Raw genomic sequence first — 15,602 nt, forward strand, 5'->3', positions numbered from 1 at the left:
CCCCACCTGCTGCTGCAATCCCAATCACTTGCCGGCATCCCTGGCATCTACTCCACCGACCTCACCTTGGCGGCCTCCGGCGCCACACCCGCCGCCGGCGTCGCCACGCCTTACCTCAACTTCGCCATCACCCCCCACAGCAGCAACATCTACGGGCACGTCGTGTACGACCTACAGCCGTACGACAAACGCGACAGCCCCAAGTTTGCGCAGCTCGGCGTCTCCCGCTTCACCCCGTTCTACTCCTGCATCCCCCGGCACGTGCGCTTCAACGTTGTCATCGGCGCCCTCGTCACCCTTGCGCGGCTCTGCACCACCCTCGGCACCTTCATCACGTCAGCACGGCGCACGCTGCGGCGGCTGCATCTGCGCGCCTACCCGCGCCCCTTCCTCCGCAAGGCCCTCATGCGCTTCTATTGTCGGCATCGCCAACTGCTGCCGGGTACCATGACCTCACGCGGGCTCCTCAGCCTCCTGCCGCCCCCGGATCTGCCCCCTCCTCCGCCGGCGGCCCCGCCGCCGCCTCCCCCTCCGGCCCCCGCGCCACCAGTCGCCGCCGCCGTCGTCCTGCCGGCCCTGCCCGCACCACCGCTTCCCTTCCCTCCTGCTGGCCACGCGGCCTGGTGCCACGGCGACAACAACATCGGCTCAGGCGACGACATGTCCATCTCCTCTGACAGCGGCAGCGATATGTCCATCTGTTAGCAGCAGCCCCAGATGTGACGCAGCAGCGTCAGCCTCAGCCAGCACGACAGCCGTGGAGCGGCGATATGGGCGACGGTAGCGGCGGTACCGAGCGGTGCGGTGGCTTGTAGTAGGTGATTGGGGGTGTCCCGGCTGCCCTGAACCGCTCTGCGGTGCGGGGACGGCCGTGCCGGTGTTCCCGTGCTGGGCTTCTGGTTTCCAGTTTTACGGTAGGGACACAGGTCGGTGCTAAGTTTGGGGCTTGGCGCGCGTGTGGGCTTTTTCCTTGTCGGTTCGGCGCAGGTCGGGTTCTTGGGTTTGCGTTAGGGGCGCTGCTTTTCGGGAGTGTGCTGTCCCGCCGGCCGTGTGTGGGGCGTGCGGTGCGTGATCGCCGGCTTCTCGGCCGTCTTGTGGGTTGTGTGTGCGCGTGTGAGTGCCTGTTTGCGGCGGGCGCGTGTTGGCTGCGTGGGCGGGCTCCTTGGCGGGCTTTTCGTCCTGGCTGTGTTTTGCCCTGTGTGTGTGCGCGTGTCCCCTCTCCGCGCTCCCGTGCCGCAGGGCTGTTGCTTTTAAGACGCCGCCTCCTGTCATGCCACCGGGGAGCTCTTCGTGAGCCCGGGCTCCATCCAGCCGCGTACCCAAGTACCCACCTACGTACCAGCCCCAGCGCTGCCAGCCTCTGCAGCCACCCAGCGTCCCATGCCAGCTGTCCCGTGCCTCTCCCCAGCTGTCCCACCCCAGCAGTCCCACATCCGCTGTCCCCTCCCAGATGTCCCTCCCAGCTGTCCCTTCCAGTAGTCCCTTCCAGTTGTCCCTTCCAGCTGTCCCACACCAACTGTCCCACCCCAGCTGTCCCTTCGGCTCCCTTCTCAAACGCAGCTTCAGCGAAATCTACAGCCTGCCCGACTCCCGGCGTGTGCGGCCTTCCGCCCGCCTTCCAAAAACGCAACAGCCCCCGCCTCTCCTCGCCAGCCGCTCACAGCCGAAACTCTGCTTCTTTCTTAATCAGCCACAAACATCAGCCACAAACAATGCCTCGGAAACAACACCTCGGAAACTTCCTCCCATCTAGTGCGCGGCCCCTACCGAACGTCGCAGCACCTATCCTCACCATCAGCAACGCTTCCTCACCTCCGGTTGTGTTGTTGGCGTGTTGCACCGCATTCGGCCTGCCCGCCACAATTGTCGTACACATTCGGGCCCCTCTTCTGCTTTGCTTCGCCTTGTTCTTGCCCCTGCTTGTCACACTGTCGCCCGGCCATTGTTTTGCTGCACGCCGTTGCATTACGCTAGTGCTCGTCTACACAGCTCATCCGTGGACGCCGGTCGACTGCCTGCAGGTGCGCATCGGCTATGCTATCCGCGCGGTGTGGCGTCGCATTGAGTCTGTGTGGTGCTATCGCCTTGGCCGGGCGCCCGGAGCGTGAGGAATGCGCGTCAGCAAAACATCGACACAACCTGTCAGCTACCGTCGGTACAGTAACAGCGCGCGAACGACGCACCAATGCCTTGTCCCTTCTTGCTACGCATTTATGTGGGCACGGGTGGGAGCCACACACATCGGGACTACGCTTTCCTGCCCCTTGCCATGTTCCATCACGGGCATGCGTGAGGTTGCCTAGGAGTTCACGGCAGCTCATACCATTTCCATCTGTCGGTTTGCATGCCGTACCCGTCCCGTTCAGCCTTCCTCGCCTTCAGCTGGCTGTGGTAATGAGGACACAACGTCACAACAGTGCCACAACAGGTGGCAATCTGGCGCGATGCAGGTGGCGGTGCAGAGGCCCAGAGGCGGGTTTGGGCGGGCTTCGAAAGGACGACCTGCGGACGACGGACCGACGGTGCTGGGCCAATACGCCCGGGCATTCATTGGGGGCCCTGTTGGTCGGTCGGCGAGGTTCGTTTCAGGCGCGTCGCTGCATGTACTGTGGGTAACACGTTGTGTGTGGGTGAGGGCTGCCGAACAGTGCGGTCTGGAGTGAGCACGGACACCCTTGCTGGACACGGTGCAGGCGGGTGAGATGCGGGCGACGGAGATCGAAACGCAGCAATGATTTTCAAGTAACACACACACCCCCCCGCACAGAATATTATTACATCCACTCTCTTCCAAATTTACACTCGTGGGAAAAAACAAAATGCACGACCATGTGGTAGCAAACCGATGGGCGCAGCTTTCGCCTGAAATTATTAGTTGCATCGCAAGCTTCATTGATCCTGCTGAAGTAGCAGGAGCTGTCAAGCTAATCAACAAGGCCACGGCAGCAGTCCTGCGGGAGTCTCGGGAAATTCGTCTCGGAGGTGTCGCAACAGTGTACAGGTCCGACGCGTCGACCAGCGACCCCAATTTGAGCCTCTCTGTGGACTTAGCAGCTCAGCCCTGGCCGCGTGCCGCCTTTCTGGCGCACTGGAGCTCGCCCAGCGCTTGGCGCACGCTGAACCTGCTCCAACGGCACCGGCTGGTCAACCTTGCGGCGTCGTCGGGAGATGCCGAGAGCCTGGAGACGGCCCTGGCGCACTGCGGCTGCTCGCTGACGAAAGGCGCCTTGACGTCTGCGGCCGCAGCCGGCTGTGTGGCAGCCTGCGAGACGCTCTGGGCACAGGGCTGCGACGGCGACCTTTCGGAGGCCCTGACAGCCTCAGCCAGCGCCGGCCAACTGCAGGTGTGTTACAGGCGCCGGCAGACATAAGTTGTTTGCCATAGCTCCAGGAGTCTCGCTCACATCGCGCACAGCGCGGGCACGCCGACATGCTTCCTGCCGGCCGGCACCTCACCATCACCCCCGTTCAAACCCAACCCCCGCGCAGGCGCTGGAGTGGCTCCTACGCCACAGCCTCCAGGCTGGGAGGAACAGGCGCCGGAGGCGCCGGGCTGGGAGGCACCGGCGATGGCGCAGGCGCTCGGCAACACCTGACTATTTTGGCCTGGGCGTGACGGCGTGCCGCGGCGGCCACGCACACGTCTTGTCCGAGGTGGAGCGCCAAGCGGCCGCCAGCCGCAGCCCCTTCGGCCTCGAGCGTACGCGCTTCTACGACTGCTGCAGCTACGCCGCCGCCGCGGGAGGCCACACCGAGCTCATATCGCGCCTAACGCCGCGGCTCGAGGCGCGGCTGGTGGAGTGGAAGTGGTACCGCAATGCGGCAGATGAGGACGATGGCCGTTACGTGTACGACGACATAACGGTCGCCTTTCGGCTGCGGGAGGTGGTGAAGGCGGCGGCGCACGGCTGCTCACTGGAGGCGCTGCGGCATTACTACCACAAATGGAGCCGCTGGGTTTGGTATGACGAGGACCCAGAGGAGGATGGCGACAGGGAGGAGGAGGAGGAGGAGGAGGAGGAGGAGGAGGAGGAGGAGGAGGAGGAGGAGGAGGAGGAGGAGGAGGAGGAGGAGGAGGAGGAGGAGGAGGAGGAGGAGGAGGAGGAGGAGGAGGAGGAGGAGGAGGAGGAGGAGGAGGAGGAGGAGGAGGAGGACAGCCGCTGGGGTGGGCGTGAGCCCAGCCCGGTGGTGGGGCCTGAGCAGCGGGCGCGGGAGGTGCTGCTGCCACTGGTGGCGGCCGCTGCCGGCAGCCCCACGCCCGACGCATTTGACAAGGTGGACTGGCTGCTGGCGGAGATGCGGCGGCACGCAGCGGCGGCGGCGGCGGCGGCACCTGACGGCAGGGCCGGTGCTGCCCGTGCCGCCGCCGCCGCTGTTGGTGCTCACGGCGGCGCCGCCGCCGCTACCGTGCCGTCGCCCATCGCGGCGCTGCCAGTGAGCGCCGCCGCCAAGCAGCCCGACTTCCTGCAGCGGCTGCAGCAGCTGGAGAGCCGTGGGTTCGCCGACTTTGTCGGCGCCGCATCCTCGGCGGCGGCCGAGGGCCGCGCCGAAGCGCTGGCATACCTGCTGCAGCGGGCGCCCGCGGTGGCGCAGGTCGGGCCAGCGCGTGACCTGCTGCTGGAGGCGGCGGGCCGGGGCGGCCACGTGGCCGTGCTGCGCGTGCTGTGCGAGCATGGCGTGGCGGAAGACCCCGGCGAGCTGCTGGCGGATGCGCCGGCGCTGCTGCGCCACCCCGGCTTCCTCCGCGCCGCGCCGCTAGACTGGGTGCCCGATGTGAAGTACGCGGCGATGTGTCAACTGGAGCAGGAGCTGGGCAGTGACGATGCGGGGATGGATGAGGGGTTCCGCGATGAGGGCCTGGCGCAGCTGTTCCAGGATGCGGTGGTCGCAGGCGCGGGGCTGCCCGTGCTGCGCGCGCTGCAGGAGGAAGGCGTGCCGGTGGACCTGGCGGCGGTGGCGGCGGCCGGCAGCGAGGAGGCGCTGGAGTGGGCGGCGGCGGTGCTGCGGGAGCAGGAGGGCGGCACGCTGGAGGTGGGCTCGCGGGCGACTCGGGCGGGGTGAGGGTGACACACGGGCACCATGTGTGCAGCTGCGTTCGTGCTGCTGGATCCTGAATTTCTGGTCTCGTCCATCCGCCCTGCAGCCATGCTGCTCACACCCACACGCCTTTTCCATGTCAGTGAGGCACGTACACGTACCGTAGCCCGCCGCCCGACCGCTACACGTACGTATCCGCACACCTGTGTTCCCACACCCACAGCCGCTCTCGGCCGAAGAGCTATGGCACTGCATCTGCGGCGACTACCCCGGCCCCGGCGGTCTCAACTCCATCAATGGAAACTTCGCGGCTGCGGCTTGGCTGCAGGAGCACGGGCTCGCGCCGCACCTCGGCCTCGCCTTCACCATGGCCCGATTACAGCAGCCACAGACGGTGAGGCTGCAGCCTTCACCGCAGCCGCCACGGACCAGCCCCAGGTTCCAGCAGCTGAGGTGGGCGCTCTCGCAGCAGCCAGGGGGCTGGGGCGCGCTGGCGGTGGAAGACTGGAGGAAGGTGCTCGCGTGTGTGGAGCAGCTGGGCAAGGCGGGGGCGGCCTGGCCGCATCAGCTGACGTGGCTGCAGCAGCGGTGGCTACAGGAGGCGCAGGCGCGGCTAGCGGAGGCGGAGGCGGCAGCGGGACGGCTGGGGCGGAGCTGGGAGGAGGCAGTGTCTAAGGCCCGGGCAGAGGTGCAGGCGGCGCGCGCTGGCAAATGATGAGGCGAGTCAGTACTGCAGCAAGCGGTGAGGGGATTGTAAGGGAAGCGGATAAGGGATGCTGGGGAAGCGAGATAAGGATCACCGCACTGGTGTCCTGTAATGTGGTGGTCCGGCGCAGGATTGCAATTTATCGGCATTGCAGGTCGAGGCGGTGTGGCGTTACTTGAGGGCTATCAGGGCAGGGCACCCACCGCAAGGTACGCACCACAGGCGCACATAGGGTACAGTGCGTTCGTGGCTTGTGGAGTATTGCATTAGTGGTTCGAATAGAAAGGTGGGCAGGTCACCCGACACTAGGAGGCGATAGCAAGTTTGTGTGTTATAGCAACGAGATGTGCAGTGCGATAAAGGAGCTTATGATGTGCGTTTGTTGGAAGCGTTTTGGGTTGAGTTCGTGGAGCGCGTGGACGCGTGTGGCAGAGGGGTGGCTGGCTATGAAGAACACCGCCAGGGCACTGCACGATCCGGGCATGCAAAAGTCCATGTCTCAGTTGTACATGTGAAGTGGAGTGCAGGGCCCTGCTCATTGTGCCGTGTATTGCGGCGCGATGGCACAGTGTAAGGGTGTGCGATGGGACAGTTATTGACGTGCTTGAAGGAACGCAACACGCACAGTGTTGAGGCAGTTGGACCCCTGTACTGGGCACAGGGCATTGTCCCGTATGGTGCAGCGTATTCCCAAGCCCCCAAAACATTGACGTGGTGATGTCAAGGCATGACCGCATCAGCGCGCGACAGGTCACGGCCTGATGGCGTTCAGCGCGCCGCAGCCGGTTTCGTTTACTTGCCTTGGGTGCTGCGTGCACGAGTTTCAAGTTGTACGGTGGCTCGAACCGGATGGAAGGACGACTGCCATCCGCATGGCTCGTAACCCCGTGAATGGGTATTGAAGGCGAGGCAGGTGGTGGGGGGGGGGCCGAAGGATAATTTGCTTTACATTCACCACTCGTTTCAGGCAGGCGCGGGAGGGTATCCCGCTCCTCCGGTGGCTCGCCCGCTTCACGTTGCATGGGGTGGTGGGAAAATTGAGGGCCAACTCCACAGCTGCCTGCACGTTCATCTGGGCACGACAACCAACATAACACCACTACTTATCACGTGACGGGGGGAGAGCAGTAAATCTCTTCCGCCCCCAACATCCGGCTCACACACTGGTAACTGTTGCGTCCTCTCTCTTGTCACCCTTCCTGGCTTTCCGCCACGCTCCACGCACACACGAACACACACGCCTCTGACTGTGCACTCCACGTCCAACACCACATGTACATAACAAGAATCGATCCAACTGTTAGAGGCTGTGCGCAATGCGGATGAAATTCTTCACAGCCGCGGAGCCGTCACACGGTCGGCGTCCCGTGGGCAAGCCGAGGCATACCAAGCACTTTATGCGAAGGACGAGGGGGCGGTGAGCGGAAACGCATGCCGACAACGGAGCTGCCGCGAACACCGCTGCTCCACAGACACACACGCATTCCTGCAGGCTCGTCGCACCCCTCACCTACTCATGTCAGGGCATGCCTCGCACTGACGCACCACACAGAACAAAGCCGCCCGCGCAACCGTCCATCTCGCGCCGTCACGCACACAACCAATCCTCAAAACCATTTTCATACAAGACACAAAGTAGCGCAACTGCTGCACTGCTCTCGTGCAGCCCGGTCCACAGCACATGCCTGACGCCCCTCCCTCTCTCGCGCGGCCGCGCAAGCGGCCGGCGCAGCCACACTACCTAGCTGCTAGCTGTTTTAGCCAGCCCTATAAAGCCAACATCAGAAGCTCTCGCAAGGCTCCGAGAAGCTTGCTCAGCTCCGATTAGCTCACTAGCGCGATAGCCAGTTGTAGCCAGCTAGTTTAGAAGGCGGCGGAGTCGGGCAGGACGCGGCGCTGCACGGCAAACAGGGCCTCCTCCTTCTTGTAGTCAAAGGGCTTGTAGTTGACCTTCTCGTCGTACACGTGGCACTCGGTGCAGATGTTCTTCACCACGCGCCAGTTGAAGGTGCACTCGGTCATGTACTGCAGACGGTAGGGAGAGGGTGGGGTTGCACAGGTGGGTGAGCGGAGCGCGAGATATAAGAACAGCCTTTTGTCACGAGCACACACATGTCGCTACGCCGCAGCAACCCACAACGCGCCCTGGCTTGCCCTTGACTTGGCCGCTGCCCCGCAGCGCATGCAGCACGCGTGCGGGGACATCATCATGCTCGCTCTCAGCTCCCTCCCCAACCTCCCCGCCACCAGACCGCTGTACACTATTATGCATGCCCTGTGCCTGTGCATGCCCTGTGTGTGCCGCCTGCTCCGCTCTCACCTGGCCCCAGTTCTCGCGCAGCGACTCGGTCGCCTTGCGCAGGTTGTACCATGGGATCTTGGGGGCCACGTGGTGGGGCACGTGCCACGAGATGTCGTGCGTCAGGAACTCCACCCTGTAGGTTGCGATTGAGGCGACAGCGTCGGCAACAGCATGTGGTCAAGCGCAGCGCTGACGGAGTGCACCACCCTACCGCTCCGTCTTTGTATTCAGACTCCAAGGGATTCGTTATTCTTTTCTTGCGCCCTCTCACCAGTTGGGGAAGTCGCAGTGCACGGTGCCCGACAGCTGGGCCTTGGCGGCGTTCCACTCCTCCGCCTTCTTGAAGGGGATGTGCGGCGCGGTGTGGTGCACCACGGTGAAGGTGCTCATCCAGAAGTGGTAGCCCAGCCACGGCATCAGCCAGTACTTCACGAAGGCCCAAGGGCCGCCGAAGTACAGCAGCGCCGGGAAGGCCGTCGCCATGAAGCCGTACACAACAGCCAGCGAGATGACTGTCGAGGGTGATGGAATGATGTGTGACATGAAACGTGTGAAAACGGGTGGTGATGAGACAAAGGCGGCGAAGGAGCAGCAGCAATGGAGGAAGGAAAAGGATAACGAGGAGCGGCTAGGAATGTGTAGGCGCCGGAAATGCATGTGGCGTGCGAACGCGGGTGTAGATGAGAAACGCACAGCCGCAAACGCTGGATGGGGCTAGTCAGCGCAGTAGCCGATAAACAACGACACGCCCTGCAGGACTGTGCCGCCCATACCCGCATCCGCAACACGGCAGCCGCAATGCGCAGCGGTGCGGCTTGGGAGCACACGATTGCTACTCTGCCGTGGCGGCCCTGGGTGCTGGGGCCATCGGGTGAACCTACGCGCCCTCCCCTTCCCCCGCCAACCACAGGAACCCGCATGCGGGTCTGCCTTTCCAAACCTTGCTCAGCCCCACACCACTGGAATTCAACTTGGCTCTACACGTCTCGGCCTCCCGAGTATCCGCCGCGCCAGTAGTGTCCGCCGGCGCCCCAGCCTGATACCACGACACGGACACGCGTGCCACCCCCCTGCATTCGCCCCCCTCTTCCTCCTTCCCCGTACTCACCAACGCGAGTGCGCTGCTTGGGCGTGTACTTGTTGAGGTCGAAGTGCCACACCAGCCAGTGGCCCACCGAGGCCCACAGCTTCAGGGGGGTGCCCAGGAACACCTGTGCGGCACCACAGACACACGAGGCAGAGGGAGATCGGGAGGGTCGGAGGGCGAGTGGGCACGGCACCAGGCGGAGACACACAAGCCGTCCAGTCAATGGCAACTCGCACACAGGCGCTGCCATGGCCGGCCAGCCACCAGTCCTGCTCGGCCACCCTCGGCCACCATTGTGAAAGCGCAATCCGTCCGTGACCGTCGCAACCTCATTATGTGACCCCAGCAGCCACCGGCAATCTCCGCTTCCTTCTGCGCGCCGCCTCGCAGTGTGCCCATATGCGCATGCGCACGCACACGCGCCGCCACATCTTCCTTCCTCTCCCCCTCACCTTGTACAGCATGGCCGAGGTGGAGTCCCACTTGGCCATGTCCGCCTCAGTCACGGGGTGCCAGGCAGTGTCCTCCACCAGCCTGTGTGTGAACAAGGGGGTGAGGAGGGGCGAGGAGAAATGGGGTCAGAGGGGCGAAGAGGTGGCTGAAAAGCAGATGCCGCAGCATGGTGGTGCGAGAGTCACACACCATAACCTGCGGCAGGATGTCCAGAGATCTACCAACGGGCGGAGTACACGGACTGCAGTTGTAGCAGACGCCGCTCGTGCCGGGTCCCGCATCTGGTCTCCCAGCCCCGAACTGCTTCCGTGCCGCGCGCCCTCGCGGCGTCAAAATCAACTTCCAGCCCACCAGCCTCTCTGTCAGTCACAGGGCACCGCCAACCCCACACCACTGCCGAGGGCCGGAGAGCACTCACTTGTTGGTGTGGGCGTGGTGGTGGTTGTGCTTGATCCGCCAGGGCTCGAAGGGGTAGATCAGGGGCGCGAAGAAGATGTGGCCCACAATGTCCTCGATCAGGTTGTTCTCGTGGAAAGAGCGGTGGCCGCAGTCGTGGCCAATCACGAAGCACTGCGGAGAGGGGCGCAGTGGGTGCGACGACGTTAGCGCGAACACCGGGTACGCTGGTGGTGGTCAGGTGCGTTGCGTGCGCTATGGGAACCAAGCTGTGCGGAACGGAGCTGTGCGTGAATGAAGGTTGTTGGATTGGTCTGCGTGTCCATGCCCTGCTGGCAGCGGTCACCCCGCCACCCAGAGCCCTTCTCCACACCTTCACCCTGCCTTGCATCCCTGCCTAGCCTCTATAGCCTAGCCTATCCAACTCGCTGCTCGGAGATGCAGAGGCGCAGCAGCGACTTACGCCGGTGAAGGCGGTGCCGGCCAGGGCCCAAGCAGCGGGCAGCAGGTACCAGGGGCTGATAGAGATGAGGTACCAGCAGGCCGAGCACGCAGCGATGGTGGTCAGGCACGCGCGCCAAGCCTTGCCGTGGTCCAGCTTGAACACCTGCGCAAGCGCGACACAAACAACATTAGCCATAGGGGGCATCGCGACGTGCGATATTGAGCGCGGGTGCGTACCTCAGCGGGCATGCTCTTGATAATGTCGGTGAGCGAGACGTTGTCGGGCAGCTCACGGCCGATGGACTTGTAGCCCAGCTCGCGGGCCAGGTTGGCGCGCTCCTCATCAGTCAGCTGGTTGACCGGCACGGACAGAGCCGCGGCGTTGGTCTGCACCTGCGAGGTCGCGCGAGCGCCAAGTAAGAACCGAACCACAAAGCAGGGCCACGTCGCTCCTTACCTGGGGGCGAGCAACAGCCGCAGACCGCAGGAAACCAGGCTTGGCCGCACGCACACCTGAAGGGCAGACCGTGGGTAAGCGCGCGCGGCCGGTACAAGCAGGATGCGGAGCGAACGCCCATCTGGGACACTCACCGGACGCGCGCTGGGCGCAGGCAGGCGCGCGCTGCAAATCCATGGAAGTGAATGGCAGTAGGGTTAGAATGCAGGCATGAAGCACAGGGACCCAGATAATCCGTTGGCTGCGCTCTTACCACGGCGCCAGGCGAGCGCAGAGCGAACGCCATTGTGTGAGTGGTCTAAAGGCCGGTTTACGGCCGAGTAACGAATGCGCTCAAAGCGCCCCGTGTAAGAAAGGTAAGGGTTGGAGTGCTCGGCGACTGGTTAAACCCGCTTGCAGCAATGGGGCCTCCGGCGATGGGACTTCCGCAGACTCTCGAGTCCTCTCTGCGGTACAATGACCATACAACCACATATGACAACCCAGCGGCTGGCGTTCAAGGGAGAGATCCGCGCCTTGTTCGCGCGAATCAGGTTGTTGGGCTCGGCAAATCATCAGACTAGTCAGCACCGCGCTGGACCCAGCATGACTCCTACTACAAATTGAAAACGCTTCACTTGCCGCAACCTGGCCATTGAACAGCCAACCTGAGGGCTTCCGCGTTGATCCCGCCTTCTGTGCCTGAGGCCAGCCCCAGGCGGTGTCGGCGCCACAGCGTTGGATGGTCCCGGAACCCAGCCCACCCTCGTGTGGGTTCCAAAAACGGTTCCAAATGCGTCACGTGAAATCTACTTGCGCGATAGACTTCAGTCCAAGGGCTGATGATGAGGCCTAGGTGGAGGCGTTGACAGGGAGCGAACTTCGGTTGGCGAAACCGTCGTGCCTGTTCGCCCTGAACGCTGGCGTTGACAGCACGCTTTGGCAGAGCCTCCCGGAGCCGCGGCGAGAGGTCAGCGATAGGGAAAAGCAATCTCTTCATTGGAACACCGCAGCAATGCTGCACCTACCAGGACTGCAGGGCACGGCTCAACTGTCCCACCAGCAGCTTCCTTGGCCCAACAGCAGCTTCCCTGGCTCAACCGCCCATGGTACCGGCTGTATCGTACCGCAGCCGTACCCTTATACCCGTGGGCTTGACAACACCGGACGGGGGGGGGAGGCACCGTGCCCTGCAGCGCTCCACCCACGTGACTGCTTGTCTCAGACCCCCGGCACTGCCACCAATGCTTCCTGCTTCCTGCCGTACCAGTCCCTCTGTCTGGCCAGTGTCACACCGTACAGCTTGCCGTGTCACACACATTCAAAACGTTGCTATACGTACACACACGCACACACCTGCTGACTATGCTTGCAGCCGTGCCACACATCATTCCAAGTCCGCTAAGCAATCAAGCCACTGACCAACACAACTGCCGAACCCGCCGCAAGTGAACGGCTTCAGTGCCCTTCACCAAACGCTTCCGAGCTCCCTCACCGCGAACCAGCCAACCCGTCACCTGCAACCAGAGCATCCGGCCAGGCCGCCGCCGCCCCCATCATGCCTACTTACAGTTCAGAGTGTAGCTAGCTAGCACATAGGCATGTCCCGCTTGCCGAGCCACTGCACGCTTAGCTCGTGACCCCGGCCGCTGCCCCCACCGCACCCGGCACCGCCCCCTCATCCATGCTCGCGCTCGCCAGCGTCGCCTCGGCGGCACGCAGCCCGGACGAGCTGAGCTTCTCCCCCACCACCTCTCCATCACCACCACCTCCACCCGCACCCCCACCACCACCCGTACCCGCACCCGCACGCTGCCGCACGCCGATGACGGGCACTGTGATAATGGACAGCGGCGCGAAGCCGCGGGCGGCCCGGCCCTTGTTGATGGCCGTGGCGCCGGGCAGCGTCTCCACCGACACCACCAGCGCCTCCATGGCAGGGTCCAGCTCAGCCAGGGTGGGCGCCTGCGGGTTCAGGAGCGGATGGGAGGTGGGAGGGTGTTGGGAGGGTAGGAGTAGGAGGAGTGTGGAGGTGTTGGTGGAGGAGGGGCTGTGCATGTGACTGTGTGGTGCTGCTGGGCTGCGCTGCTTTGCAGCTGCGCGCGCGTTGACGTGCATGCGAAGGGCGCAGCTGCTTGCCTGGTGAACAGTTCGTGGCCTTTGTGGCACGTGCTCAGTTGCCTCATCAGCACTCCCCTGCCCCCCACCAACCCGCACACAACCTCTCACACACACCTTGGGGTCTGACAGCGGCCCCGCCTCCACCGCCAGGCTGGGCCGTACGGCAGTCAGGTACGACAGCGCCGCAGCCGCACGTGTGTCGTACGGCTGGAGCAGCTCCCGGTGGGACTTGCCCGCCAGCAGCGCGTCGGCTGTGAGCGTGGGGTTGTGGAGGTGTGGGTGCGTGGAGTGTGTGAGTGGAAGGTGGTCGGGAACACGTGCGCACAAATGGAAGAAGATAACATGGCTGCACATGGCTGCGGGCTCGTAAACCATGCCTTGTGCCGCGCACCCAACACCCCCAACGCACACGCCTCCCCGCTCACTGCAGCCACGCACCTTACCCGAACCTCCTCAGACGGCTATGGCCCTCCGCCCTTCAAAGCAGCCCGGCACCCACACCCAACCCTCATGGACGGCTAGCCCCTCCGCCCCTTCCCATCCCAGCCCCGCACCCACCCGTAACGCCCACGAACACGAACCGCTCCGCCACCAGCGCCGTGGCAGCCAGCAGCAGCTCGTGCCCCGCGTGCAGGCGGTCGAAGGTGCCGCCCACAGCCACCCGAGCGAAGCGGAGCGGCGTGGAGGCGGGTGCGGGCGCGCCGTCCAACAGCGTGTTGTAGGCAGTGCTGGCGGAGGCGGTGCAGGCGGCACAGGGTGGCGGCTGCTGGAGTGGCAGTGGTTGTGGTGGCGGGGGCTGGGGCGCCGGCGAGGAGCGGGGGTGGGCGGGTTGTGCAGCCGTGCTGGGAGCTGGTATGGGCGGCGGTGGGAACGGCTCGGCGGGAGGCGCGAACGTCCGCACCTGCCACGCCGGCAGCTGCGCCGGCCGCAGCCGTGTGAGGCGCTCCGCCAACGCTGCCGCCGCCGCCGCTGCTCCTGCCCCTGGTGTCGCCGCCGCCGCGGCTCCTGCCCCTGCTGGCCCTGCCCCGGACGTGGATGCGGTTGCGCCCTCGTCACGCCGCAGGGCTTCGGCCAGCGGCTGCGGCTCCGTTGCGGGGTGCGCCGCGTGGTGTGCGCTGGAGCTAGCGCTGGCGCCACTGCTGCTGTCGGCCCTGCGGGAGCTGTGGGAGATGTGGGAGCTGTGCGGGCTGGCAGGCAGCAGCAATACCTGTGCCGGAAGGGCCGCCGTGCGTTCTGCGGAGGCAGGAGGGCGGGGGGAGGCCAAAAGGCGGTGGCGGAGGATTGCATTTGCACAGCCTGCGCATGCGAGGCTGCCCGTCCCCCCTCCCACTGCTTACCCACTTACTCACTCCCCTACCACCCCTGCACTCACCCAGGCTCCAGCCGGCGGCAGGCAGCAGCGGCACGCAGCGCAGTCGCGGCCGCGCACTCAGAGCCACGGCGTCAAGCAGGCACGCCACGGCATTGATGTCGCCAGCGGTGACCGCCCCGGGGGAGGCCGGTGCGGCGGAGGCGGAGGAAGGGTAGGGAATGGCCGCGCTGGCTGCAGCACCGTGTGATGCCTCGGCAGAGCCGCTCGCGTCTGTGGTGGGAGGGAAAGCGCGAGCCAAGGTTGTCCGAGGCAGAGGCCGGCCCCCTGGGCCTGAACTGGGAGCTGACGAGCAACCCGCCGGGCTTCAGAAGCACGTATCATTGAATTCCATGTCCATCGGTACTGTTGCGTGCGCAGTATTAGATCAAAGTTGTCAAGTTGACTCGAGCATGGCGTTTCAAGCGCGACCCATTGCGCGTACCTGCAAATACGAGGGCGCATTCTATTCGCTTTGATACAGACAGCACCTCCTGAATAGCGGCTGCGGCGTCGAGCGTGTTGACATCGCTGAGAATCGCCAGAACACTGGTTTCCTTCTTGGATCCATTAAATCCCTGCGTAGTACTGCTGGGATGTTCTATGACGCATTCTGGGTGCCCTGCCTGGTCTGTCAGTTGAGTCGAAACTGCGTTCAGCGCCATCGGCGCCCGCCTACGTGAGGGTTTGAGCGTTATGCAGTCTGAACGACGTCTAGATGCCACAAGTCCTCGATGTCGGAGCATCTGAGGCTCAGGCCGCCCACTGCGGGGTTTAAGGACGGGCCATTTGCGGGGGTTGCGTCGTCCAGGAGTGTAAGGCAAGGAGTGTAAGGCAAGAAGCAAGCGTTGTTAGCTTTTACGAAGTGTGTATACTTGCAGCTTTGTAGGGACTGCTAAGCCCAGCTAGTGCCACATCGTAGCGTGTCCGATCAGCAACTCTGCGGCCCTTACAACCGCCAAGCCCGGGACCAGCCACCCCTCTCGCGCTTGGGCCTTTTGGAGTTTGGTCATTGATCCGGGCGGCATCCGCAACCGCCGGCGTGTTGACGACCAGATGCGGCCGGGCAAGGCTTTTGCGCAGGAGAGCCTGCTTTTCGCGAGCACCTTCTTGCGGTGTGCACCTTCTTGCGGTGTGCACCTCGAGGTGTCCCAAGAGGTGCTCCTGTCCCATCGCACCTTGCGGTGCCCGAGCATGATCACCACCTTCCAGCTGACAGGCGCCTGCTGCCTGCATCAATATGGTTCTGCTTCAAGCTAGACGTCCTGATTG

The 15,602-nt window shown here is 64.2% G+C and overlaps 3 protein-coding genes across 3 annotated transcripts; 1 reads left to right on the top strand and 2 right to left on the bottom strand.

Annotated features, from left to right (window-relative positions):
- The first annotated feature begins 1,687 nt into the window (after positions 1-1,687).
- CHLRE_13g590450v5 (uncharacterized protein) lies at positions 1,688-6,639 on the top strand. The gene is made up of 4 exons (XM_043069748.1): positions 1,688-2,021; positions 2,768-3,344; positions 3,490-5,031; positions 5,261-6,639. The coding sequence occupies exons 2-4, from the start codon at positions 2,820-2,822 to the stop codon at positions 5,750-5,752; spliced, it is 2,559 nt and encodes an 852-aa protein (XP_042917723.1). The 5' UTR covers positions 1,688-2,021; positions 2,768-2,819; the 3' UTR covers positions 5,753-6,639.
- A 37-nt stretch (positions 6,640-6,676) lies between these two features.
- On the bottom strand, positions 6,677-11,224 carry CHLRE_13g590500v5 (uncharacterized protein). Its single transcript, XM_001693016.2, has 11 exons — positions 11,136-11,224; positions 11,017-11,047; positions 10,883-10,938; positions 10,663-10,818; positions 10,445-10,588; positions 10,004-10,155; positions 9,585-9,666; positions 9,154-9,256; positions 8,317-8,557; positions 8,064-8,178; positions 6,677-7,768 (listed from the first exon to the last, which is right to left on the bottom strand). Exons 1-11 carry the CDS (start codon positions 11,166-11,168, stop codon positions 7,607-7,609), a joined length of 1,275 nt encoding a protein of 424 aa, XP_001693068.1. The 5' UTR covers positions 11,169-11,224; the 3' UTR covers positions 6,677-7,606.
- A 187-nt stretch (positions 11,225-11,411) lies between these two features.
- Positions 11,412-15,187, bottom strand: CHLRE_13g590550v5 (uncharacterized protein). The gene is made up of 5 exons (XM_043069749.1): positions 14,776-15,187; positions 14,355-14,564; positions 13,541-14,215; positions 13,097-13,233; positions 11,412-12,826 (listed from the first exon to the last, which is right to left on the bottom strand). The coding sequence occupies exons 1-5, from the start codon at positions 14,993-14,995 to the stop codon at positions 12,491-12,493; spliced, it is 1,578 nt and encodes a 525-aa protein (XP_042917724.1). The 5' UTR covers positions 14,996-15,187; the 3' UTR covers positions 11,412-12,490.
- Between the last annotated feature and the right edge of the window lie 415 nt (positions 15,188-15,602).

Source organism: Chlamydomonas reinhardtii, chromosome 13 (genome assembly GCF_000002595.2).
Source record: "Chlamydomonas reinhardtii strain CC-503 cw92 mt+ chromosome 13, whole genome shotgun sequence".
Taxonomy (NCBI): Eukaryota; Viridiplantae; Chlorophyta; class Chlorophyceae; order Chlamydomonadales; family Chlamydomonadaceae; genus Chlamydomonas; species Chlamydomonas reinhardtii.

Bases quoted from the DNA above. Each gene is read 5' to 3' on its own strand.
- CHLRE_13g590450v5 (XM_043069748.1), top strand. From the start codon at position 2,820: ATGCACGACCATGTGGTAGCAAACCGATGGGCGCAGCTTTCGCCTGAA. The intron at 3,345-3,489 runs GTGTGTTACAGG...ACCCCCGCGCAG, and splicing joins CCAGCGCCGGCCAACTGCAG to GCGCTGGAGTGGCTCCTACG. The intron at 5,032-5,260 runs GTGGGCTCGCGG...CCACACCCACAG, and splicing joins AGGAGGGCGGCACGCTGGAG to CCGCTCTCGGCCGAAGAGCT.
- CHLRE_13g590550v5 (XM_043069749.1), bottom strand. From the start codon at position 14,995: ATGGCGCTGAACGCAGTTTCGACTCAACTGACAGACCAGGCAGGGCAC. The intron at 14,565-14,775 runs GTACGCGCAATG...CTCCCACCACAG, and splicing joins ATGCGCCCTCGTATTTGCAG to ACGCGAGCGGCTCTGCCGAG. The intron at 12,827-13,096 runs GTGTGTGTGAGA...CTGAACCCGCAG, and splicing joins GGCCGCTGTCAGACCCCAAG to GCGCCCACCCTGGCTGAGCT.
- CHLRE_13g590500v5 (XM_001693016.2), bottom strand. From the start codon at position 11,168: ATGGCGTTCGCTCTGCGCTCGCCTGGCGCCGTG. The intron at 10,819-10,882 runs GTAAGGAGCGAC...GCGACCTCGCAG, and splicing joins CGGCTGTTGCTCGCCCCCAG to GTGCAGACCAACGCCGCGGC. The intron at 7,769-8,063 runs GTGAGAGCGGAG...TACCGTCTGCAG, and splicing joins TGCGCGAGAACTGGGGCCAG to TACATGACCGAGTGCACCTT.